Here is a 27986-nt window from a genome sequence, read left to right as displayed (position 1 = left end):
CTTCTTCCCACTGCCGAGTGTTCTGTTTGCATAGGCAGGGTGTTTGCAGGTCACTCCACAATTTTGGCTTTCCATCACTTTGATGAAGGCTTATTTTGGTCTCATCTGTCCATAAAACCTGTTTCTACAACTCCTCTGGCTCGTCTCTGCATTTCTGAAAAATTCTAATCTGGCCTTTTGATTCTTGCTGCTGATGAGAGGTCTGCTCGTTGTAGCATAACCTCTGTACAGTAATTCTGCTCTCAAAATCTTCTGCATACAGTGGCTTCTTATATTTTCACACCTGCCCTCTGGAGACTGCTGGTGACATCACTGACTGTCGTTTTAGGATATTTCTTCACAGCTCTTGGGATTTTTCTGTCATTAATTGCAGTTATTTTCCTTGGCCAGCCTGTACTGCGTTTATTTCTGAGTCCATCAATTCAGTGGTTTTTCTTTTTCAAGACTGCCCAAACTGCTGTACTTGATATAATCCGTTTTTGCGCAATCCTTCTTAAATAATTTTTCTGTCATCTTAAAGATTAATTATTTTTCGGCCATGCTTATTTCTCTGGTCTTCACGATGGTGTATGCCGTCTATCTCCAAATGCAATTTCCACAGAAGCAAAAGGGAACGCCTGAGCTACAATTAAGATCTGTCAATCATCCGATAACTGACTATTTCGTGGTTTAAAATTCCGTTGCTAACTAACTGCTGGGCCTCTCGTGCAGGCCTCTCTACTGTTCCCTTCCTTTGGCTAACTGCTTTGCTTGCGGTGCTTTAGCTAGCAGGCTAATAACTGTCCAACCCAAACCCTATGTGAATAACCTCATAATTACACATGCTTGGCATTTTTTCCAGTAAGGGGTCGATATTCATATACAGTGTAATGGCACCTGCTTTGCCACTTTTCTCTGTTTTCAGAAACCAATACATTTTAGACAGCAACACATGCTCCAGTCATGCTTGAATACAAGTGATGGTTCTCCCCTTGTTAAAGCTGAATTCTTCCAAAAGAGAAATATATAAACAGACATTTTGCCTGAAATGTTTCTTTAACTCTCAGTATTACAGCTGTGGAATTAAGCTATTTCACAAATTTCATTTAACTAGTTGTAAATTTTCTATCTAGAAAATCAACACCATGCCTACAAATGAGAGGATAAATGTTAATAGAAATTTTAATGACAGTATAAAACAGTAATCCATGATAAAATTGTATGCAACCTTGTGTGTTGCACTTAATTCAACATATTTCTTGTGTTCTTATTGTCTGGATGAGAAAGAAAGCTTAATTAAATGTAGCTGTTGAATTAAAAAAAAAATGATATTGGCATATTCATAAATAACAGTGAAAACAGAAAAAGATAAAACAATAAGCAAAGCTGTAGAAACAATAGCTATATGTTGACAAAATCATTTATGTACCAAAGTAAACTAAATCTAACACAAAACCAAATTTTGCATTTAAAGCAATGTTTGCCACGACACTATAAACAGTTTCATAAACAGACAAATGGTTTGATGTCAGCTGGAAAGGGGTGTGCTTCTGCATAGAAAATGATATATATATATATGGCAGTAAAATTTATTTTTGGAACAGATTTTGCCTTGAAATCCAATGAGTTGTACAACCAAGTAGTTGAAAATCCAGTAAGTTCCACTAATATCACCTTACTTGGGCGTTGGACTTCACATTTGTGGGAAAGAGTGCCCCCTGCTGACCAGCCAATACCTTCCGGCTGCAGCCTGCAGTAGTTTTGCTTGGAGCTCTCACAGGTAATTCACCAGCTTTACAACTAAAGGTGGGCGGGGGGGCAGGCGGGTGGTTTACGTTCTTAGTTTATGATCGACTTCATATTTTACATGCATCTCCTGAATTTTTATTTTATTTTTTGGGAGGGAGGGGGTTTGAACCTCCACAGCTACATCTCAGCACACGCTCATTTCTTTCATTATTCATTATTCCCTTTCTTGTTCCCTAATTCACACCGGCGTGTCCTGTATGCAATGAAAATGTACGGCTAGAGATGGGAGACTATGCTAAACAGCAGAGGAACCCCGAAGGTCTCAGCACGACAGCCAGTTGGTCAGCTGTAGGAGGGAGACACCCAGGGCAGCAAGGAACAGGCTTCCTTTGGACAGCACAGCAGAGGATGCTGGGAAGGTAGAAAAAAAGAAGTGGAACCTTCATATAGTGTTGTCTTCATATTTTGCATGCAATAGATGTGTAATAGATGTGTGATGGACTTATGACTTCCTATTTCATAAGTGCAGGGTTAACAAGGCTCATAAGACTATCTCTCTACCCTGATAGTGTATTGCTTAAATAAACACATCAAAAATAGCAATGCATAAGCTCTTCTAATGGTAGAGTCACTCGGAAAGGTTATCATATTTTATGCTGAAAAAAATTTCACTCGGGGTTTTACGACTGTTAAATTCAGGGTAGGCTTTACCCTGTGAACAGCATTAATGGAATTATCCACCCAGGAGGGTTGATGTTACTGTGCTCTTTCCCTTGTACACATGCAATTTTCACCCAAACAACAATATTTTCAGTTGGAAGAAGGGAAGGGAAGAAGACAAAACTTCAGGTCTTATCCAGTATATATATATGTAAATATATAGGATGTCCAAAAATAAACTTACATCCCCTTTACTCCCACCATCATAATGCAGTTGGCAACCAACATTTGTTTGAATAATGTCCAATTACAGTAGATTTAACTCAGTCTCTCCAGGATAACGCCTAAAATATTTGTGGACGGAATGTAAAAGGATCGGACTCACGTTGAACCTTCAGCTCTCTCGCAGCTGTGCTGTTCCTCCCAGTTACAGGGTTGAAGGCCTCACAGGTATACGTTCCCTGATTGGCTAAAGTCAGTGGGGCAGTCACATACTCAGAGCCGTTTGTGACCCGTGTGCCATTGAAGTACCAGCTGTACTGAGAGGTTGGCAGAGACGAGGCACTGCAGGTGAAGGTCACACTTGATCCGGTTTTTGCTACGTCTGGTCCAGTGATGACGGGCTGCTCTGGCCCGTCTGTAACATAGAAAATGGAGGTAACACATCAGCGCTCCATTACTTCAGCACAGACTCACAGTTCACAGACAGGTCCACAGAATACTCACAGTTGACCAGCAGTTGGAATCCAGGGCTGGTTCCATTGCTCACTGCATTGTGAGCCACACACTGATAGCTTCCATCATCGGAGCGCTGGACTGGGGTGAAAGTAACCGAGCTGTTGTCTGCAGAGAGGGCTGTTCTGTTATCTGCTAACAGCCGCAAACCATTCCTCAGCCACTGAATGAGGTCTGCTTTTTCATTGACTTTGCACACAAGAGTGAATGGCTTTTCATCTATGGGCAATCCTCCATTGGAATTTACCAGCACACTGGTTATTGGAGCTGTGAACAAAAGAAGGATTATACATTTTTAGGAAACTGATTTTTTTGTTGTCAGTGAACACCTTCCCGTTATTTGTGTATTGGGGCCAACCATCACTCAGCTATTGAATGGAGCCGGTCACCTCACACCTCAGTCTGAAAGGCTGATTCTGTATTGGTGGTATTCCAGAGAGGCTTACTTTTGCTTACTATAGCCATGTCAATTTCAAAGTGAGCACTTTCTTACCTACAACAGTTATCAGTGTGGTCCTGCTGGAGTACCTGAGGGTCACGCTGTTGTGGGCCCAGCAGGAGTAGTTCCCGCTCTGATTCTGATGGACGTTGTTCAGTCTAAGCTCTGGGCCTCTATTTTGAAGCAGTGTTCCCTCAAAGGCCCAGAGATAATCGGCTGCAGGCTTTGACTGAGCAAGGCAGGACAGCATGATATCCGACCCTGCCCTGTAGACTGTCTCATGGGGGTTTCCCGATATTTCTACATTATCGGGACCATCTGGGAAAGAAGGAAACGCATCCAAATTGTTATTTGAACAGCACAAAACCATGCATGGTTAGTGACGAAAAAGCTGGACCTGTCTGATTTAACCAGCTAGACGAAGACTGCTACTGTACATGCTGAGAATGTGAATATGCCATGCCAGTATTTGCTTTTAAACTGAAAATAAATTAATAGGTTTTGCAGAAGCTTTCAGCATTTCCCACTTATTTGATAATACAACTATTAATAATAGACTAGTGCCATTATTTTTCTCTTTCAATGCAATTGCTATTTGGTGAAAATTGATGCTTATTTGCTGCTATCTTGGAACAAATCTGGCATGTATAAGAGGTTAATTTGTCTCAGTGGGATAACCTGGTTAAATAAAGTTTTCATAAATACACATTTGCGGTTTGGTGAACCTGGATAAGAAACTCACAGCTGATGTTGAGGAAGACAGCCTGACTGGTGCCATTACTGATGCTGTTGGACACGCTGCAGTACAGAGGTCCACTGTCGGACCTCAGAACTCTGGATATGGTGAGAGTGCTGTTGCCATCACTCAGATGAACAAGCTCACTGGCTGTGATGTCAGAACTGCCATTATGCCACCGGTAAAAGAGGGAGGAGCCGGAGGCGGAGCATGTCAGGCTGACAGTGTCATTCAGTTCCACTAAGTCAGTTGCGTTGGCTCTGACTGTCACATTGGAGACTGGCTCTGGTGGTTGTATTTTAGGGGGGGGCAAACAGAAATGTACAAATTAGCAGTCTATTCAGTTTATGCATATTTCATATATTCCTGCAACCTTGCTACTTAAATCATTGCAAAATGATATTGCATTACATATCTGCACAAAGCTGGAAATCAAGAAAAGGCACTGACCCCTTAAGGTATTCATTCAGCAATACTCTAGTTCAGTTCCAAAATCAGACATGACCAGCCCGTTTTTGAACTACACTGTGATGACATAATAATTCATCTGGCTGCTTCATTTATGAGAAAAAGCTTCTGGATTATGGGCAAAAGTAGTACCCTTTAAGTTAAATCAATCAATCAAACTTTATTTATATAGCACATTTCATTACAATAAAATGCCATGCAATGCTCTTTGAAAGACAAAATGCAAGTAAAACTAAAACAATAAAAAAAAAAAAAGTGAGTAAGTGAGTAAAGCTCAGCAAAAACATGCTACCCTTTCAGTTATGTACAACAATATAAAACAGAATAATAAATGTAATATTAATTTTGATAATTAATTTGTTGGACCCAATCTGACCCATTTTTTAAAACTCCCAATTCAACTCCCAATTCAAGCAGCAGAATAATTGCTTTGGATATTGAATTGCATTCAAGTTCACTGACTTTCTAGTTTGAATTCCTTTTATTCAATGTAAGGATTTGTAATAAAGAGGGAATTGTGAGGAATTAATTGAATATTATGAGCTGAACATATGTTGAGTCACTGTCAAGGATGTTGTTATAATTTATTCCAAGGTATTGCATAAGAAGGGAATTATTGAGAGTCTGGCATTTGTTACTTACCCAGCACGTACAAAGTTGTTTTGACAAGAAATGATGGGGTTATACCTTGCATGGTATAACTTCCATTATCTGCCAGAGTGACATTTCTCAGTGACAGTGCCCAGGTCTTAGCATCAAACGTAATTCTGTCACGATACCCCTCAGTCACTACAACAGCTCCCTGAATCGCAACGACTATGGATTCACTGTCGTGTAACCAGAGCCCACTTTGTACAGCCGTTGGAGGAATGAGCTCTAGGGTCACGTTTTCTCCTACTGAGACAGGGTTCTTGGAGATCCTCACTTCAAGAGCAGAGAAGCCTGAAATAAAGGAGGCATGACAGTACATTGGCTGTGTCCATGTATAGTATGTTTGTTGAAAGCAAATTGAGTTTTAGGCCTCCAGAATGTAATCCATAATTACACGCATATAGCCTGTACACTTTCTATCAGTTTAAGATAAGTTAAATAAACTAAATAAGTTGTATTAAATAAATGAGACACATTTATCCTAGTTAACCCGACATTAACAAATCCCGAATTTGAAAAAAAAAACCAATAACCTGTTGTGGGACTGTTAAATTTTACCACTTAATGTTACAGCTGGTAAGTGAGCTTTACAGACAGTTGTGGTATGAGCATATAAAACATTAATATTAATATTCTCAGACAAATGTATGATAAAACATGTTGAATTAGTGAGTGCATTACAGAACACAAATTAATGATTCTTAATAGGTTTATTTCAACATATGGAAATGTTTAACAATAATTCTTCAATATGTTTTCTATAATTTGCTGTCACACCTCTCACTACCTCAAATAAACAAAAATTTTAAAACAGAGATCCGATGTCTGCATCAGAAAAACCTAGATTGGTTTGTGTTTTTCAAGCAAATTAACATACTTCCTCTGTAGTACAGTATAGAGAATATAAATGTCTAGTTACCTTTAGAAGAAATCAGCAACAGTAAGACCAGAACTCCCCCCACAGTATACTCCATCCTTGATGCTAAACCTAGAAATAGCCTGAAAGGGTTTTATACATGAGGATATCTTCCTGCCACCTTCCAGTAAAGAGTGAAATTGAACAAAACAGTCATGATCCATTTGTACCAGCAAATATTTGTTCAAGTCATGTAATGGTTCAGCATTCAGGTGACGGTAAAGGGTTTGCTCCCCCCATCCTCACGTTCACACCCTGTGATTCATTCTATTCTATTTCTCCCCTTTGTTTTTTTTTAAAGACACACAAAGGTGTGTTCACATTACTTCAATGATGATTTCCACACTGTTTTACAGGAAGATTGTTGAACAGTGTTCTGTTCGCCATTTTCTGCCCTCCCAATCCAAACCTTGCCAGTGCAGTGGTGATAAAAGCCTTCATTTGTGTTTACACATAGATTTTCTCCTGATCCTCAATGTTGACGGTTATTTTTAATAGAGACCAGGCTCGAGCATTACTGTTTCCATGCAGGCGAGGCATCTCCATATAACCTCAGACTCAAGCTAGTCTGAGTACCTGTAATTTTACACACTTGCACATTTTCCCGGTGCCACAGTCAGCATTGTAACTATTACTGAAAACCATTTGTGCGCAAAGTTATCAACCATTCAGAGAACGTACAACAAACCTGGGGACATGTTTGTGTGCTAGTGCTATGATATATGTATAACCCTTAGCCTACATGCTGATAAACTATGCTAATGCCTCTATTCAGCTGTGTGTTTGCTCCAGGAGAATCAAAGTTCTGAAGGGGCAGAGTAGGTATGTTCTGCTTATAATGAGCACCTGTGACCTGCCGCACCTGAAATGCTTTTGTACTGATCAGCACGTAGTGGTTATTGTGCAGGCTGTATAAACCCCTCTTTTCACGTGGGCAGTATTTCACAACCTTACACCCAACCCCAAGAAATGACCTCTATGCAAGACAGGACAGCGTTCAAAAAGGCAATTATTAAAGCAAGCTGAGGCACACATTGGTGAATGTGGATTGTCTACAGGTTCTTTATTTTCACTATTAGTGGATGTAGATGCATCTTTGGAAGACATTTAAGACGGAACCCCTGAGACATAACATCTATCTAGGCCCAAAGACTGGACTTTATGAAAAGAGCAGCCAGTTGTTTCACACTATATAATCAGTTTCTAAGACTCGCGGATTACTGGTCTCATGATCTCATTTATACCTGTGTGTGTGCGTGCGGGCGCGGGGGGGGGGGGGGGGGTGTTGTGGAGGGGTGGTGGTAGTTACTTGAAAGCATTTCTGGGTAAGAGTGCCTCAGTATATGCCTAAAATATATCTTTGATTGAGTTTCATGAAAATGCATGTAATCTGAAAAAATAATCAAATACATATTTTGTCATTTGTCAGGTGGAACATTTGAATATTTAGGGCTGGGACATCACAGGAATGTATACAGAGAGTCTCTAATGCTTGAGTAATAAAATGCATTTCAACACAGGAAATAAGATAATAATTAACTTACGTCTACAGTAGTATAAACTTTACCTAGGGATGATCATACCCAAGTCAAAGTGGAATTTTATAAATAACCACTGAGTCATGCTTGTTTGCATAAGCTACTATTTAAGATACAATTTGATTGAGTGCTTATATTCATGTCCTTAGTTTTATTGTCTAATTTCTCACAATCGTGAGATTTCACACACACACGCACACACCATAACAATTTAACATGCCTTTTGATCTTGTTTATCAAGTGGGTTGGGTGATCAAAATTATTTTTCTGCACATTCAGTATGAGTGTGTACCTCCAATGCATTTTGTATGTCACCCAGTATGAGCTACATAACAAATTTGCTCAGAATTATATGTATTATGATAAATAACAAGTCATATTTCAGTTCTGGAAGCTTTTGGTCATTGGCAATTAAATTGGAAGGGTTATTAATACATAATCAAATATAGCAATAGAGTGACATTGCTGAAAGTTGAGAAATATATTTTTAGAATCACCAAATGATGGTTTTGCTGGTTGGTTGGTTATGGGTACACATAGGTGTGGAACAAATATAATGCACTCCAAAACAAACTCACAGAGACTAACATATTTGATTTTCCACCATCGAATTTTCTGAAACCACTTACAATGATCCGCCTCCTACAAAAATTGACGAATTTGCACACAATTTTGTATTTTGCCTCAACTCACATACATTTATACAGGCATTATGTTTTTGTACTTACGTCAAAATATGATTGACTGATGATGCAATGAATTTGCAGTGGGCTTATCAGAAAAATGCTAACAATCCAAACTGTTTCAGAACTTGGTATGGGCACCGACAGTAGGATCAAGACTCCAGTCCTGAAGGCATAGCCCAATCCAACCCTATGGTGGCGCGATAGATATATCATTTACAAATACAGAGAAATATTCTAAAATTCACTGCTGCATCAGACATCAGTTTTGTATGTAATGCAGGGCTTAAACAATGGAATAGTCTGTTTGATACACACTGGTGACTTTCTTCTGTTTTTCAGTAGAAGTCTATGTAATTGCATTAATTATAATTAATATAAATAATATTTTATATCATATATTAATTTTATAATTTTATGTGAATATTGACTCGATGTCTAGAAGGACTTTTTTTTTTCAAAAACTACTTCCTGTTCAAAGACATTGCTTAGTTTCCATAGTTATCTGGTGCTACTAGTTACAAACAGCAAGGACAAATAAAAAAACATGGTCTCAAGGGTCTCAAGAGGGTAGAACATATTACTGTAACACAAGTCGCGGCATAATAATTCTTGACACAGTGGTAAAATTGTAATATTTACCACTCAGAAGAAAGGACAGAAGTACTTTGACCTTTCTTCTCAGTGATACCTACCATAAGATGCACTCAGCAGACACACGGGCACCACATTCAGCTTACTTTCTGATCCATTCATACTTCTGAATACTAACTAAAGCAACTCCCATTAATGACATTTCTTACAGCTACAGCAGTGGCCTGCCTGGAATGAAACCTGCAAGCACAGGAGGCACATGAAACTGCCACTCGGGAGTTTTGATGGGCTGGGTGAAACCAGACAGACTGTGAAAGTTATGGAGAAATTCAGTTGTGCAATAACCTGAGCAATGATTAGGACACTCCCTATAGGTCTCAAACAGTCAGCCCAGTGCAAACATCAAATAAGAACACCTGGCTCCATCCCTTCGGTTGCCAGGTAATAAGATGATGCAAATAAATAAGCGAGAAACAGCACCACAGGGCTGACCAGCACACTGCTGTTAGCTTTTTCCCATTGTATTGTTCAAAGATGCATTATTACTATTACTATTACTATCACTATTACTACTACTACTACTACTAGTAATAATAATGATGATAGCAATATAATAATAATAATGAAAGCAATCATCATGTTTTAGCATGCTATTTTAATGCTTTGGTTCCAGTGAGGATTGAGGAGAACAATGTTGATATATTGATGTTGATTTACTGATTTAAATAAAATAGAAACACTCAAATGGGTATGGAATTGTCTTTACCGAATTTATTAGAAAATATAAGTGTAAATGTCCAGAACAATATTCCAGACCTGTGTCAAATTCATAAACATTTCAGATGTTTTTGGCTGGACCGCAACAGCGGGGCCAGCCGTACAAAAGTGAATGTCTTTGACTGACTGAGTGATTGATGAAGTTACACCATTGGTCGGCTGAGTTATGAAGATACACCATTGGTTGGCCGGATCACGTGTGTCCAGCCATATACTAGGCTTTAACCTGGTCTTGTTTAGATGTATATGAAGTTAATAAACTCCCATACTGTATCAAATTCAAAACACCACAAATACTTTTCTAGCACTTCACAAAAGAAATTGTGTTCACATCTTTATTAAAAAAATGAGTGACGCTTTCATTTTTAAATGCAATCTAGCATGGGTAAATGGCAACCATTAATCATACATATTGTTTGTATTGTTTGGAATTGAGATAATATTTATATGAAGTATTTCTGGCGAATTTTTAATTCTTCATTGGTTTAAAATCCCAATAATATCCTGGTTATATTTGACCCAGGCTACAGTTTTGCAGGTGCTAGTAAGTAAACAGAACACAAAAACTAATGTCATTGGATCAGACCTGTGTTTTGTAGTTGTTCCAGTGACCTTTGGTATGCACTTATTGTACGTCGCTTTAGATAAAAGCGCCAGCCAAATAAATGTAATGTAAATGTAATGCTGTCATGCAAAAACCTTGTATGTACATTTTTTTGTTTTAGAGGATTATGTTTTTGGAGATATTAGCATTCTGTGTCGCGCAAGTGACATTCATCAAATACGTTTTTAAAAATACACATCAATAAAAATTTCCAGGCTAAAACAATTGTTTCAAAGCTTAGAGACCATAGCAATCGCAATACAACAGTACAAGCGCTGCTCACTTCTGAAATTAAAATATTAACTCTGAAATGTGTTCATCCGACAGTTTGCAGGTCTGCACAACTTGTGCAAGCAATCTGTTACGATTTCTATTCACAAATTAATTTAAGGTTTCCTGTATGTTAGGTTTGCTATACGCTTTAATTAGCAATTAGTGAAATTAAACTGGAGCTGAGGAGAAGTGAGGTTCTTCTGTAAATGGCTGTAGTGTAGGGCTGTAAATGGCTGTTGAGGAATGTTCCAGAACTCCATGTCTTGACATGATGTTCCATGAGTAAATCAGTGGATGGCCCCAGTGGATCTGGAAAAGCAAGGAAAAATTGCTTCATGTCCATATCAGAGTGGGGTTTCCATTTAACTATTATAGGATAGGGTTGAAGTCAATGCAATAAAAAAACATTTCAGTCTCCACTCTACACTTGGGATAAAAGGAAGCCAACTTTATGCAAAAAGGTTGTGTATATGCATGTCACGTAATAGATCCTGTAAAGTAGAATCTGGATTTAAAACACAGGTGGGCCGTTGGGATTGGGATTGTAGTGTGGAGAAATGTGCATAAACCAAGTGCTGTTTATGTAACATTATCCAGTCTTATAAACTGATAATGTATGTTTAAAAACGAGGAGGACCCCTGGGTGTGCAGGCTTGCATTGCAACCAATCTCTTAATTAGGATCGTTGAAACATCGGCTCCATAAACTTCCGTGAATGTGTTGCTTGTTTGCTAGTGCACATTATAGAAAATTAAAGCACCAAGAACTGATCTGACTGATGAACAGTCATATTCGATATCTGTTTCAGACATAATGGCATTAAGAGTCTAAAACATCCATAATTGGCCAGGAAATTTTCAAAAAAAAAAACAATTAACACCTCGTTATAATTATGGAGATGCAAATGAGGCAGGAAAGAAGACCGGTGGGAATGGAGGGAAAAAATCATATAAACAAAGTATAAGAATCTTAACAGGATAGCCATTGTAACACAGAAACTCTCTAAGGCCGGCATTACAATTACTGAGGGGACGGCCCATGGGCTTTTTTGCAGTACTCACCAGCATTGGCCCGGTTCTGTGGAGCCCCGAACGAGGAGGTCACTGAAGGACCACGGCCAAGAGGAAGCTGAGCAGCGCCACAGCCCGCACCGTCGGCTGCACCGACTCCGAGCGAGACCCTGCGGGTGAGAGGGAAGCCAGATTACGGCAGTTCAGTACAACTCCGCCATTTAACCCTTTAAGATGCGACTCGCATCTTACATCGCTCACGTGTGATCGGAATGTCCTTAAGTGAACGTTCTAATGCTGACGTGACTACTGGTATGTGGGAGGAGCCATTGCACCACTGACTTAGAACTACTTAAATTTAAAAATAAATAAATAAATAAACATTCCAAACAGCCTACTCTTCAATGGGTTAAGTAATGAAGTCAGCATTCCATATGGAATATTCCATTGAATATCTACATAATACATTTACCAAAAAAAAAAGATAAATAGATACCATATTTTAAAATGTGTTTTTGTCAACAGATGTGTTTAAATTACATTACATTACATTAATAATTAAATTAAATTAAAATGAAAATAAATGTTTGTCAACAGTAGACGAATGTGTTCAATAGCTGCCAGCTCTGAAAAGCAGTCAAATAACTGTGTCAGTTCATCATCATTTTCATGGTTTTATGCACATACTTGTTATGGTGATGGCTTCTGTCAAACTGCTGTCACGCAGGGTTCTGGTGTTATGGGCCCAGCAGGTATAATTGCCACTTTGGTTCTCCTGAACGTCCTCCAGCTCCAGTTCTGGAGTCTTTTTAAGCAGCTTCCCATTAAAAGCCCATTCAAACAGTGCCGGGGGGCTGGACTGAGCCGAGCAGGACAGCGTGAGGTTTGACCCGGCTGGAAAGGTACGGTTTTGTGATCCATCGATCGTAAATATCATGTCACCGGGACCATCTGTGGAGGATCAGACAGCAATGCATTGTGACTGTGTAGCATGCTACACTATGTCGACATTAGAAAAACTGAAGTGAACGCATGCACACCGACGTGAATGCCCAAAACAGACACAAGTAACACAGGTGAATACTCACAACTGATGTTTAGGTATTGTGGTGCGCTGGTGTCATTGCCGATGCCATTGGACACAAAGCAGTAAAATGGCCCGTGGTCAAATCTGGTAACATTGGAGATGACGAGAGTGCGATTGTCACCTGTCAGCTTCATGTGTTCCCTGTCTGTGATGTCAGAGCTTACGTTGCGCCACTGGAAAGAGAGGGCGGAGCCGGAGGCGGAGCATGTCAGAACGACCGTGTCGTTGAACTCCACTGGATCAGATGTAGAGACGCTGACTGTCACATTGGAGACTGGCTCTGTGAGGGAACCAAGCAGATGACAGACATCAGCTGTGGCATAATGTATACAGTTACATTCCATTTGAGACCTTCTGTCCATGCAGCACTGCCCCATGACCAATGAATCCTAACCCTAACCCCACAGAGACATGCTGTCCATGCAGCACTGGCCCATAACCAATTAATCTAACCCTAACCCCACAGAGACCTGCTGTCTGTGCAGCACTGCCCCATAACCAATTAATCTAACCCTAACCCCACAGAGACCTGCTGTCTGTGCAGCACTGCCCCATAACCAATTAATCCTAACCCTAACCCCACAGAGACCTGCTGCACTGTGCATGCAGCGCTGCCCCATATCCGTTGCTCTGTTTGCAGTGATAAGACTCACCAAGAACAGTCAGATTGGCCATAGCTAGACTTTGAGGATTGTTAACTTTTAAACTGTAGACTCCGGAGTCACTGACAGTCACAGACGTCAGTGAGAGAGCCCCGGTGCTGGTGTTCACGGAGGCTCGGCGGTCCATGGACTCTTCTTGAGCCTTGATCCAGTACACAAGCACTTTGGACCCCACACTCCACACCCCAGACGTTAATGGCATCGAGGGAGAGACGTCGAAGGTCACGTTATCCCCAACACGGGCAGGGTTCACCGAGGGCCTGACCTCCAGGCATGCCACGCCACAGGGACCTGGAGAGGGAGAGACACCAGCGCTGTGATTCAGCTCTTGCCATTTAACCCCTGGCGCTAGTCTCTGCACAGGTGAGCACAACTTGATCTGCTGTGAGTTCAGTATTGTGTTTTTCTGTCAATAGCACTGAGCCTCAAGAACAAGTGAGTGAATATCACTTAATCATAAAACTGCTGTGAAATAAACTGAAAACCAGCAGACCCTCCAGGACCGTCTTCTGACATCTGTGTTCTCGGGCAAGTGAACTACCCCCAATCTCCACACTTGCCTCTTTCAGATAACATTGAAGTGCAACTTGTTCCCGCTAATGGCATTTAACAAATTGTCAGTACAGTATGTGCGTTTGAATTCTCATTTTACAGAGCATAAAAAATTCACTATATGATTTGCATTAACTTGATTATATTTCATTCATGAGTAAACATACAGTTTCTCATTTTTAATTTTTTTTTAAATGGTAAAAAAGATTGCCTGACTGAACACATTAATAGTAGTAAATTCACTTAAGAGCCAGCACCTGATGTGTCCATCTTGTTTCCTCTTAATTCAGCAACACACTACCTGTTCTCTTGCCTATTATATTATTATATATTTATTATTATTATTATTATTATTTATTTTATCATATTATATCAAACAACTTCTTATTTTCTTTCCATCAACATTTCTGTTCTCACTGTTAAGATAAACTTCAATATACTCACCTTGGCTCAGAGTAGTGTGCTTGTAGGAAGCTTTCAATTCATCCATATGGTTGCGGTGTAATAGATGATTTACCATATGGTTAACATTTGTAAAGCCCCTCACGCTGTTTGACCTTTAGGTCATAAAATTTGGTAACTAGGTCACTCTCCTCACAAGGAATACACTTGCCCAAAGAACCCATGAGCTCCACCCACTTTCCGCCATTTGGAACTTTGTGAAAACTCTAAAATTACGGCTGCTCCAGAAAGACTGGACCAACATGCACGGAACTTGGCATGCAGCACCTTTGGACCGAGCTCTGCATGCCATATCGTTTTCAGAACTTTTGCTCAAACAAGCTTTGCTCAAACTGTATTTTTAGTTCCCTGCGCTGGTTAATTCTTGGCGTTGTCTTTGTGTTAGCTTTGCACCGTCTGCCTGCCTTCCATGTTCTTTGTGCCTTGTTCTCTAGCTACAGTGTTTTTTGCCCCGTGTTCCTTTCTGTTTGTCGTTTCGGTTCTCGTTCATTCAGTGAAGTACTTATTTTTTGCCTAATCTGTGCCTCTTTTGTCTGCATTTGGGTCCAAACTCTGAGCTTCATGATAATTCCATATAACTGCCATATAAATGTACCTCAGTTTACATCAATATCTGCAGTGTAGGATGTGAATCAGAATGCAGTTGATACTCGGCAATGGTGCAATGTAAATATATTTAGAATTTCATTCATTTTCTCTCTTTTAAAAAATTAAAACATTTATTTTTGTGCAGTACCATCCCAGTGGTCTCCACATTTTATGTGCCCCTCTCTAAATACAGCTATACGTTCAGTGTGAAACAACTTTGATAGAAAACATTTTACTCTAATAGAGAGCATATGGTCCCTATTGGATTAATGTGAACTCTCCAAGTGGTGATTAAAACACTTATTTTGCTCTGTGTCAAAATGTAGACAGTAATGGAAATTTATTTTTAGATATACATCAAAACAACCGTTTGCAGAGTGTTTGTAAATAGTGTAGATTACGATACACAAAAAGTTTATTTTTCAGACTTATCTAGCAACCTACCTCACACGCCATCACTGGGTCTCCCATCAGACTTTTAGAATCACTGTAGTGTAGTGTCTATTGTTTTATTACAGTAGCATGAAGTTAGGAGCATTGACTGATGAAACTATAAAATTACCTTGTAACAAGGTCAGAAGAACGAGGAGCCGTTGGCCAGATCTTGTTCTCTCCATTGTAGCTCTGTTGCAAGTAGCCTCACGAGCTCTCTCGTAATCGCTAATACCAACATCCAGCACCCCGTAACTCGTATCCAGAAATGGTTTATTGCCCAACCCTCTTATCAGTAAATATTTGACAAAACCACACAATGAAATTTGTGGACAAAGAAGTGAAAAGCCGTGCTTTCAGTCATTTTTTCTGGGGTTCAGGGAATCTTTTTGTTTTTTTTGTATTTCTGTTGTCTGTAGTACCAGTCAACAACCAAAGCCACAGAAACTCCCGGAACTTTTCGTCATTTTAAAGACAAATTTAACTGTCTCATTCATTATATTTCATGTTCCAAATCTTTAAAAAATTACAATCACATTAATAATGTCTGCATATTTTCCCCTTCCCTTCTTCACCTGAATGCTGGAAGGAAAGGAAACACGGGAAGCCATTACAACACAACTTTTTTTTTTCACTTTGTGAACTTCTATATTTAAATTTCCAGGATCAGTGGGGTAACTATCGGGGTAATTTCACCATGAAAATATGTCGCAGGTTATGTAAATCAGGGAACACGAGACACTGAATATGTTTTGGATATATAAGTGGATATATTGGATACATACGTGCTGTTAATGCTAATTTTAATGTGCCATAATCTGACCTACTCCCACTCTTTTGTGGATTATGTGTCCTACTGTCAATATAGCTACTGAAAGATTTCTGTTGTATCCAGGGGTTAAATTGGGATTTGGGAGGTGGGTGGACCCTGAGATCCGGTGGGAGGTGGGTGAAAAAAGGTACAAACCAATGAATGTCTCAGCTCAAAATAGTTGTATCTTTAATGTATTGTGCACATACAAGCATGCAAACGATCAGACTAATCGGTTGGAAAGGGACACACAGCTTCTTCGCATTGTGTTAGGGAGATTAAATGATAGCCTAAGTGTGATTTCGAAAAATCTGTTTTAATCACTAAGCAGTGGCGGAATGTTCCCCTGATTTTCCTTGAGTGTCAATACAATTAATCCACAAAATAGGCTATTAAATACTATCATATATAGCTAGATCTCCCCAAATAGGTAGTTTTAGCAAGTATCCTAGGCCTTATAGCCTACATTTATTTTCATTTACAATATGAAATTGTGCACATTTTTAATCAACATTATTTGTGGATACATTCACTTCTTTCTCCGCACTCGTATTCATGGAAAATATCTGCAATGTGTAGATTGTAAACAAAACTGAAGTGCAGGTTTTGTTTTTGCTGGTTATTCTGAAAGCTAACACGGTAGATAACAGACTGGTGTATCTTGTTTGTTAAGTGTAGACTACTTGGTGATTAAAATGGATTTTTAACGGATAAATTGAATTTATGATTTAATCCCCCTAACATGGTATGAAGACACTGTGTGTTAGGCTACTTGCCATTTGATTAGTCCGATCATGGCACGTTTGATAATAAAGGAAAATTACTCATGAAAACAGGTTGAGATCAATGATTAGTTTAAAGGAAAGTTTTGCACCCCACCAATTTTCAACTCACCAGTCGCTGCTGAATAAAAAGTTAATTATTCAATCCTAGTTTAGCTGCTGACCAGCAACCATCTGATTTTGCTCAAGCAATCAAAGTTGCCGTTAATAATAGCCAGCGTTCGTTTATTCATCAAATGTTGCATAGATGAAATTACATGTTAATTAAATTGCCTACCACGTCCACTTCCGAACAATCAAGACAATCAACAATTTTTTTCTTTCTGTGCCTGTCTATATAAACGACTGTTCCTCCTGAGTTTTTTTTCTTCGGATTTTTGATTGGTTGAGCGAGTAACTGGCTAGTGGGTGGGTTTACTTCAGAATTGAACACTTAAGTAAAAAAATTTTTTTTTAAACTTTAATGTGACTTTGCATGGCATTGCCTCTGTTAGGAAGAAAGCCCTGTTTAATGCAGCATTTAGGGTACTGTAGATTTTAATGTCCACGCCTACTCCATCTGAGCTGAACCTCCAGATTTACCATAAGGCCCTAGCCTTCTCTTCTCCACTAACCCATTCACACACGCTTTACTTTACAATGTAATTCCATTACAAAGATAGCTCAAAGGAGCCATGGCACAATCTGAAATGGCGTGTCTTCAATCTGTGTCAGAAGATGGGCATGGTTTCTGCTGCCCTGACTTCAGCGGGAAGCACATTCCACCACCAGGGGGCCAAAACCGGCAAGGAACAGGACGTCCAAGTGGAGACAAGGTTACAGGAAGGACCACACCAGATCTGCCTATTTGAAAAAAATGGTTCAACTCTTAGAGTGGAAAAAAGAAAAGTTACACTGCCACGGATCCTTGGTACTTTCAAAGAAGCACATTAGAAGAAATAACAATATTCAGCTCAGAGCAAGAGCGTTGGGGAAAACAGTGTCTCTGGTCTGTGATGCGCCACAGTGCACCAACCGCCCCCACCCACTTCCCGTTTTCAACCTGAATACAGACTGCCCACAATACATTTTTGGCTCTTTGACCATCCTTGGCATTTAGGGAGTGCCAAACCTCAAATATCCATGCGAGCAGACCATACCTTTTCACGTCCATCATGGAAAAAAACAAAAGGCATTGGCGTTATCAAGGTAGTTACAATGATAACAAATGGGTGTACTATCTGACATCAACTGGAGGTAAATATTCCTGAGCATTTATCATAGAATGTACAGTATGAGTTGCCAGCGTGAGTGGCAACTTGGAGTAGCAGGAGCACGTTAGCTTGGTCCAGCCTGTTTGCTCAATGGCCAACTTCATGACCCCGTGCACATTCCTGGCTATGTGTAAGCAGGAATGCTATGCAGAAAGACTTACCCTTGTGCTTAACACTAAAAAATGACATAAGCATGCAGGCATACATGCACACACGCGCGCACACACACACACACACACTTGCACACACACACACACATACACAAACACAATGACGAAGTTGGCTGTGGCACGCCACGTCACTGGTCCTCTCCTGCAAACGCACTGTGCATTTTACTGTTCACACCTGCACGAGACCATGCATCAAATGCGTTTCTAAGGGGCCAGGCATCAAGGGCGTGTAGGACCCGTATTGCTTTGCTAATATTATTATTAGAGGGCGAAGTACCAAGGGTTCGTAGGACCCTTATTGTTTTTGTTAGGATTATTAGGGGGCTGAATAATCTTCTTCTTCCTCTTCCTCTTCTTCTTGCTGAATTTAAAGTCTGCCATATTGGTTATTCCGCCATTTTGTATTTTTTTTTTTTTTTTATTTTTAAACAAACTTTTGCATACTTCTCTTACAGTTTTCGCCCAATACCTGTGTTAAATTGCGAAGACTATTTTGATTTGTCCAAAGATAGCCATAGGACAACCTCTTAAATTTAATCAAAATGGCTGACAATGCCCAAATTATACATATGGCCTCCAATTTAAGTTTATTGCAAGGATACTTAAGGGGATGATCGAAACCCATATTGTGCACAAGAACACAGTGTTATACTGCAACATGGCCCTTAAGGGGTGCTCTCTGCAAAATACTAATTTGCAATGTCTGCATAAGCCCAAACTGTGTGAAATTTGACAGGAACCCTCACACAGCTTCCATGCAACAGCCCTGAGAAACATGTTACCCTCAGTCGAAGATTCTTAAAGTTAAAAATGAACATGCTTAAATTGACTACCACTCCTTTAAATCCACCCTCTATTCAGATTTTTGAAATGTACAAATTGAACCATGTAGGTCATGCAAATCAAATTTTGTGCCACCCTAAGTGGCACTAATAATGAAAAAATAATTGCAGCCATTTCATTTCACTTACGTGCAACAGGTTTCTTCATCGTATCCTCATCATCAAATTTGCTTCAAGAACCTATAAAGTCAGCCATATTGGATTTTTACAAAAAAAACTTTTTCATACATCTCTTACAATGTTTGTCCGATTCTCACCAAATACACATATGATCTATATGGATTTGGTGAAAACATCCCTGTGTTAAATTCTGAAGGAAATTTTGGGACAGGACAAAAATTTTACCAAAAAGGCTAACTTTTTTGTGTCTTTTTTGCAGGGCCTTTCTTGCTCCCTGTGAACTGCTTGCTGCCTGGCTCATGTTAAAATGCAATGGGTAGCCTAGCAACAGCACTGCTGACCATAAACTGTCCTAAAAACTTGGATTTGATTTAGATGTATATTCCAAACAAGCTGTATACAAGCCAAAATAGCCATCCAATAACCCAAATTATACTGGCATATGGAATGTCAATATATGCCATATTTAAATAAGGCTTTATTCAAGGTATTTAACCAGAATATACTGTTTACATGACCCATATCTTATTCTTAATAATATCAGGATATGAGTGCACATGTAAATGCATCCAGTGAAAGTGTCATTAATTATTTGTGAAGTTTTTATTTTTATTTATTTTTTAAACAACTATAATGAAGGCATGAGGCTGTAAATCATGTTTATTTGTGAAGAATTTAAATGAAACAATGTTTTCATTCAGCAGATTATTGATATTTGTTTTTAACTGATATTCAATTATTTCTCATGTTCACTTTATGTTATATCAAGAAACAGCAAATAGACAAAGCAAATACAGGTGAACAACAAATAGAAATGTGAAACAAATAGAAATATTCCTAATATTCATTGTTCCTTTTTTTACCATTGTATTTAGGTGTGATACGTCAGATAAAAGTATTATTTAATAGGACAGGAAATAAACAAAAATTGTGTTATTTAAAAAAAGGTGTATTTAAAAAGTAGCAAAATATGAAGGCACCGGCAGTTTGGAGGGTCTGCTGTAGAGAATGTTCAGCTCAGGTACCCGTAGGGACGTGAACCTAAAGAGAAAAGAGAAGCCATTTTAAGACAGCTGCTCTTCAGCACAGGCATACACCTTCAGGGTCTTTAAGTCCAGGCATGACACAGTGCTGGATATTCTAGTTTGTAAGTGAAATGTAAGCCTAGATGTGCTTAATAGCCTGTACTCATACTTAAGTATTTTTATATTCTTCACATGCTAATTTATTTAATAGGCTCATAGGCACAATCAAAAGTAAATGTTAATTAATAATTATTTTTTTCTTGTGTGTGTGTGTGTGTGTGTGTGTGTTTAAACAATAATTTCATTTTTAAAATAGCTGAAAGACCTTGTCAAATTCACACCCGGAATTCAAGCCCATTCTCTGGAGTCGGTTCAGATATTTTAATCGACATGCCACCTACGCGCCCCATGTGTTTAGTATCTCTGTCGGACGTGTAAGAAATCTACCCTTTGACTCAAAATGAAGAACAAAACAGGGGTACCAGTAAGGGTCTTCCTTGTTCAGTGTTCACATGGGAAATCATACCATACCATTGGCAGTAAAATGTACATATTTAAGAATTAATGTATAACAAAAAAAAAACATGTCACTCACCTGTCTGCATGGCTTCACATGCCCCAATGAAAGAGGACTCCCATACAGACCAGGAGGCAGAGGGCCGCACTAGGTTTCAGTGCCATGGATCCTGATTCGGGTTTTACTGTGGAGTGAAAAAGGCAACAGATGATTGTGGTGTCAGTTAAAAAAAAAGGGGTGGAGAACGGTCTCCACCCTGAAAGGTGGTGGAGACCCTTTAACTGAAAACAGCGAACACAATAATTGAATTCCTCATCCAGCCACTGCAGATGAAATACAGGTGCCCATTTGCCCGTTATTATGAGGGGATATGCTGCTGAATTAAACCGTTCCTTCCTGGCTGTTGCAAACCTTCGGTCCAAGATAGGGGGTAAAATTGCAGCGTTAAGTTCGATACATCACCCCATATTTATTTATATTTGCATTAAGCACATTTATTCTCAATGAATAGTGAAAAGGGCTCATTTATGATAAAGGAAAGCAAAAAACGACATTTTAGAAATGATACCCGAAGAGGTTTACTGTAATTAGCCATTACCTAATCTGATTTGATCTCTCACTGACAGCTTGAAGAAAAGTGTTTTTATTAATGCCTGGTGAATTTAATCGCCTGGGGACCCTGGTCATTGGCCGTCACGTTGCATTTTCAAACGGTTATTTTAGTAATACATTACGCAAAAACAATACAATACTCTCTCTGGAAATGAACTTTGCCATAATGCGTAGTGGTACTGTGAAAGTACACTAAAGGAGGTTAATTGTGATTAACCAAACGCAAATTACAAAACTGAGGTTTGGACTGTACTTACATTGATTCTTAATTAATTACTCCACATTGTGGAGTAAAATATTTTGTCTGAATTATTTTGTTGTTTTGTCTTTCATTAATATAAAAAAATTAATATTATTTATTAGTAAATTTTGTTATTAGTCTGGATATTAACTTAACCAAACATGAAAGTGCACCAAACTACATATTTATCAGAAGCTGACATACACAGGTATAATTTACCTTTTCAGGTAAATTTGAGCGTTCACTAGCGATTGTTAAACGGTTACCTGTGTGAATGTACCTGGTTTCTGAATCTGAATGACCCTCACAACCTTGGTAGCCTCGGCTGATTTTCCTGCAGAGGTGTTCTCTACCACACAGGTAAAGACCTGGGTTGTGTCCGGTGTGTCCGGCGTCCATTTAATAACTGTCTTCCTCTGTGTGAAGGAACCGGATGGAAACCCTTTTCTGAACGTCCAGACGATGGAGCAATCGATTTCACAGTTGGGCTCGCACACAAAGGTGTTCTCCGTTCCCACTTCGACAGTGTCTGGCCCACTGATATTGACACTCAGCGATCCATCTGTCAGGGTTTCATAAGACATTTATGTGCACACACATTTCAGATGTCAGATTTCCTTAATTACCTTTTTTAAGATAAAGAAAAAGGGTTTAGCATTCCTGTCACGACTGAGAAACTGAGGACCCAAGCTCAGAGACAAATCAGGAGGCAAGGCGGCTACAATAAACAAGGACTTCACCTAGGTGTGGCAAAAGAACAGCACAGAGAGAAATTCAAGGAATAAACTCAGAACTGGAAACACAGTACACAGACGTGAGCAGCTAGCAGACAAATGCTCAGACCAAGCAGGCAACACACAAAACACGTAATATAATAATACCAGTAATACCATAATTACAAACAATTAACCATGAGGACAAGCGGAAATGGGACAGATATGTGATGGGAGACTGGCGACCTCAGGTGGTCATCAGCAGGAACAGCGACACCTTACAATGATGCAACAGCTCTTATCAGTCCTGTAACACCTACAAGCCCCTAAGGACTCTTATAGCAAAGCCGTGCTCTTTAAATAAATTAGTCATACGTTGACATGCATTATGCATTTTATATCACTGGGCAGTTAACAAATATACAGACAACATAAATAACAAATAATCAAGCAACATTATTATCCTGTGTTCACAAGCAAAGCAATGAGCAAGGCATTCTACCAAGGCGGTTAAAAATAAATATAGGTGTACGGTACGAATCAGTTTGTCATTTTTCGGCTAAACTTACAGGTGAGGAGGTGTCCAACACTCACAATTCTTCTGCCACTCTTGGAAGACACGCACTGATAGAAGCCACCATGAGAGGGCAGCAAAGAGCTAAAGGAGAGTGTAGCGTTGTCTGCGCTGAGAGTCATCTGAGCGTCCATGGTCAGGGTGTAGCTGTCCTTGTACCAAGCAATGGAGGACATTTCAGCAGCGCCAGCACAGGTCAAACTGAAGGGCCGCTTCAGGAACGGCTCTTTGCCCGCTGGTGGCTTGACAGACACAGGGTCTGCAATGAGGGTAGAGCTCAGTTAAGAATGGGGCAGTTGCCTTAACACGTATCTAATGCATTGTCAAAATCATTTGGCACATCTTGATGTGAGGAACGCTGGACAAAATTTCAACTTGACTGAACTTTCTGTCTTAAGAGCACAGGCCTGACCATCCGGTTGGTCTACAGAATCTGTCACTGTCTTAAACGTTATCAATACAATGATCGGAATGGCAGGATCTTCCTGACCCTCAGGTCAGCAAGAGAGAAGGACTCGGCAGTCTCACTTTCCACTTTAACTTTCTTCGTCTGACGGGACGTTTCCTCGCTTTTTGGGTTGATGCTGATGCATTCCAGGTCCACCGAGCTGAGCAGGCCATTGGCGGTGACTGTTAAAACTTGACCCTGTGCAAGTTTTCCATTCGCAGACCAGTTGTACGCGCACGGAGGGGTACAGTCTGCCGTGCAGGTGAATTCAGCCTCCTCCCCAGCTGTCAACAAGTCAGGCCCTTCGATCTCAGTAAAATATGGACCTCCTGTGGTGGGGGGCAGGGGGCACAAACCATGTTATTGAAAAAACACACAGCAAGCACCCATGATTCTTCCTGTTACAATGCGTGTGTAATAATTTTTCGAGGTAACTTCCCGAATGGGGAAAGCCTTCGATTTCCTGTGACACCCAGCCTTATTGCACGAGACCAATAAGGGGTTACAACAGGAAGCTCCTGCCCCTCCCTCAGCCTAGTAAACTTGTGCAATCCATCAAACTAGTTGCTCGCTGTGAGAACGCCCTGTTAATCATAAAGGACCAACAAAAACATGCTGTGCTGCAAAGCAAAACTTAATAAATGTTTCAAATCAGTGAGTCACTGACATCACACTTTAGGGTTCACTGTCACATCTCCATCAAATACTGCTTTACAGTATATGAACAGTTTGTACTTGTGTGCTTGCAACGCATTATATGGTAGACAGTTATGCAGCGTTATGTAGACAGTACTGCACAATTTAGTTGTTTATGACTGTGTGTACTCTGTATTGTACCGCCAATGATTCGGTTTAGCAGAAGCCATTGCAAAGCGAACAGTTGCGGAAAACTAACCGTGCCAAAACGTCAAAAAATAAGGATCTCATCTCGGTCATTTTCGGTCATTCTGTTGACCTGACCTCAACACATTTTTTTAGTGTCAACAGGTCATCGCGATGAGGCGTATTTTAGAGACGTTTCGGTTTCCATTCCATATACAGCTAACGTGTACCGGCCAGTAATGCAGAAACACAACACTGAAATCAGGTATTGGTTTCTTCCAAAAGTTGTTGGGTGAAATCGGTTCGTATCAGCAGGTACGCACGCACACAGCACTCAGTCTGTTGCGCATCTATGCTGGAGGAGATGTAGGCTACAGCTTAACGGTGTATTGCTGAAGTGGTTAATAGAGCATCAATCCCTTTTTTACGTGTGAAAATGAAATCCAATTAGTTATACACACTTAATTGCATTTGAGAAATATAGGCATAGTTTGCTTTGCAAGATAGTTGGCTAGTACCAGCTAAAGTTAGTAGCCATCCCTCAGTCCGGTTGTTTAGCCTTCTGGCTCGCTAGCTAGTCGTGATTTGTGATAGCATAGCATCCTATTTAACATTGGCAAAGGAGAGCTGTGTGAATCTTATGACAGTGAGCTGATAGTTTTTACCACCACTATCACAGGTTATAGTTAGCAAAACACTGAATTCCATTTGATATCTCCAGGTGAAGATGCAGAGGAAAACCTCGTCATTCTTTAAAAAAACGACAGAAAGCCCCAGCCCTGTCCTCAGTCAGGAGGTTGATAGTGCAAGAGGTAGGTTATCTTAGGTGAGATTTATAGTGATAGGCTATTTTTCCTTCATGGAAATGTATGCAGATTTAATGGAAAGATTTGTTCCGGCTTTCATATGACCATTTCAGACCAATCAAGGGATGATGATGATGATCAGGCAGTTAAAGTTGCTGTCAGGTAAAGATAAGTGAATAGCCTAATGATGATTCTCACAACAACAACATGATGATGATGATAATAATAATAATAATAATAACAATACCAATAATAATATAATAATAATAATAATAATGACAATAATAATAACAATACACTTGGCTATTATTGCTTTCCCCCCCCTTCCCCCCCCTCTCTCTCTAGTTATATCAGTGTGTGTATGTGTGGTTACAGGTTATATGTACTTAGGCTAGTGGCGATGATGGATCTGAGCAATTTGGAAAATATGTTACTACTGCTCAGTCTGAGCTTTTATTGGCAATGGAGCAGACACTGCTATGTGATGTCAGCACAGTCACATCTGTACTCATGCTGCTTCCTATGCATTGTGTTTGAAAATACAGCTATTACCATGTTGGCAGGTTCCTTTCATATGTGGCTTTATTATCTATGTTCTCTAGATTAATTTGCATTGTGGATATAGTCTTTTTATGTGAATGTATGCCCCTTAAATTTTTTGAGTGAGGCAGACAAGATTTAGCTCTTTTTCAAGAAAAGTGGCAGCAGTGTAGAAGCTAGTGTAGAAGTGAGTGAATGAGTGTCATTTTCAATAACCATAACAGCACAAATAATTGACATGAAAATTTCTAAATAAATACACAGTATTTACCCTAATATAAAGAGATTACTGAGCTACAAAAACTGATTTAGTGAAGGTTGAAAATAATTGCGTCGTTATTTTCAGTTTTTTTCTGGAGAAGGACCCCCATGCCCCTCGCTCTAATTGTGCCCCCCCCCCAGAATTTTGGCTTGCATGACACCCCTGGATTACACGAACATAACCTGTGTACTAGCAACAAGCATGTCTTTACTCTCTAGAAAGACGGAGGAGAGAAACTCACTTGTATCTGGAAACGCAGTGACGCTCTGGGGGAAGATGACACTCACGGCTCCTGCTGTAGAACACAGCAGAACATATGCAGTGAGAATTTTGTGGTGAAAAGACGGTGAAATGCCATTCAGGTGAAAACCCGACAACATTGGTCGAAAGGTGAATGTTTTCTAGCCGAATAGGATGTATTTTGTAAGAGGCTTTTTCTGTGTAAAACCTGACATATATTAGAGTCAACCTAGTCCGTCTCTCAGTCTCAGATTTCCACCCCTCTTGACGTCTAGATTTGCTCACTGAGTGAGGAATATTAATAAAGATTTAATCTTCGATAACGCAGGATGGCCTAAAGAATGCATCAATTAACGTGTATTTTACAAGCTGTTTGATTTGCATGAGGATTATGCATTCATAGAAAGACATTCATGAAAAACATATCTTCCCTCTACGCATGAAAAATATTACGTATTTATATATGTATTGTACAGTATTTTCAACAGCAACATACCCGTGAGTGTCAGCACAAGCCAAGCGGGGTGATGAGTAGGGTTCATAGTTTGACGATGACTGCAAGTGTGTTGCGGAACTCACTCAAAACCAGTTGCTCTTATATTAGTGATGTCGACTCATTCTAGGGAATTTCCAAAATTGCATCGGTTCCCCTGACAGTAGATCGTGCACACTCAGGGCACACTCACACTCATCGAGGGCACCGAGGTCATGTGCACAGTATTTTTTCATGTATTTTCGTTCACACCCATTTCCAAAGAATTTCATTCTTTAGTGAGAACATCAGTTGCAATTCATTTATGAAGGGAATTAACGATCATTAATATTTTCAAACATTTAAGCGTAACCCATATGTACATTATTTACATCTTTAAAATGCAATTACTAAATTAAATGGACTGCATTTATATAGCGCTTTTATCCAAAGCGCTTTACAATTGATGCCTCGCATTCACCAGAGCGAGTTCCTGTGTTCAGCAAGTGAAACGTATGCTCATCTGAATTCAGGACGGGTGATCAGGCGTCATCAATTAAACTAAAGAGGTTTTCTTGAAAGTGCAAAATCCAGTGATCCAATAATCTTGACAATTATCTCCACGTCTTTCTGGAAGACCTACTCCAAAGCCTGTGTATCGAAGCGCGTGCGAGCGGGGCCCGTGATCAGAATCAGCATAATGTTTCGCAATAGCGTAGCCCATTTCATGTAGCACCCTTGCGTAATCGGACTCTTAGAGCGTCTGTTTTTTAAAATGAGTTGTATACAGATGTAGCTTTCGAAACAAACTCCTCTTCAGGGCTACAGTTCCACCTAATTCGGAAGAACTGGCCAAGCGAAAGTGTTCCAGATGATCTGGTGCGGATGTTGGCATTTTACATGGAGAACCATGTCTTTTACCTTTGTGTCAGATTCACATTTAAATTTCCGATTGATATTTGTTTAGTTAGATAGCTATTGTTATAGATGGATTGCTGGGCAGGGCAACTAGCACTGGAAACTATTTATAAAGCAGAAGCCACACCCAAACCAACACAACATCCTTAGGGCAGCAGTAGTTATTTCTCAAAATTTGAGAATTGTTGTATGAATACAGCAGAGCTGTCATCAGAGATCAGAG

The 27986-nt window shown here is 39.7% G+C and overlaps 2 protein-coding genes across 3 annotated transcripts; both read right to left on the bottom strand.

The window, feature by feature from the left end:
- Positions 1 to 1143: 1143 nt before the first annotated feature.
- Positions 1144 to 15879, bottom strand: ceacam1 (CEA cell adhesion molecule 1). Its single transcript, XM_064317014.1, has 12 exons — positions 15726 to 15879; positions 13553 to 13852; positions 12901 to 13179; positions 12500 to 12763; positions 11907 to 11982; positions 9389 to 9456; positions 5409 to 5708; positions 4305 to 4583; positions 3617 to 3880; positions 3115 to 3390; positions 2774 to 3025; positions 1144 to 2139 (listed from the first exon to the last, which is right to left on the bottom strand). Exons 1-12 carry the CDS (start codon positions 15778 to 15780, stop codon positions 2051 to 2053), a joined length of 2502 nt encoding a protein of 833 aa, XP_064173084.1. The 5' UTR covers positions 15781 to 15879; the 3' UTR covers positions 1144 to 2050.
- Positions 15880 to 20215: 4336 nt separating this feature from the next.
- LOC135234285 (hemicentin-1-like) lies at positions 20216 to 27013 on the bottom strand. 2 transcript variants are annotated; one of them, XM_064298737.1, is made up of 7 exons: positions 26870 to 27013; positions 26375 to 26428; positions 23784 to 24032; positions 23251 to 23514; positions 22249 to 22530; positions 21194 to 21299; positions 20216 to 20614 (listed from the first exon to the last, which is right to left on the bottom strand). In XM_064298737.1, the coding sequence occupies exons 1-6, from the start codon at positions 26913 to 26915 to the stop codon at positions 21208 to 21210; spliced, it is 987 nt and encodes a 328-aa protein (XP_064154807.1). In that variant the 5' UTR covers positions 26916 to 27013; the 3' UTR covers positions 20216 to 20614; positions 21194 to 21207. The 2 variants fall into 2 exon arrangements, with proteins under 2 accessions (XP_064154807.1, XP_064154818.1); XM_064298748.1 differs by having other exon boundaries at positions 26375 to 26425; positions 26870 to 26975.
- Positions 27014 to 27986: the final 973 nt, after the last annotated feature.

The sequence above is a fragment of the Anguilla rostrata genome, chromosome 1 (assembly GCF_018555375.3).
Source record: "Anguilla rostrata isolate EN2019 chromosome 1, ASM1855537v3, whole genome shotgun sequence".
Lineage (NCBI taxonomy): Eukaryota > Metazoa > Chordata > Actinopteri > Anguilliformes > Anguillidae > Anguilla > Anguilla rostrata.
Note: the sequence above shows the minus strand (reverse complement) of the source record. Positions and strands in the feature narration are given on the sequence as shown.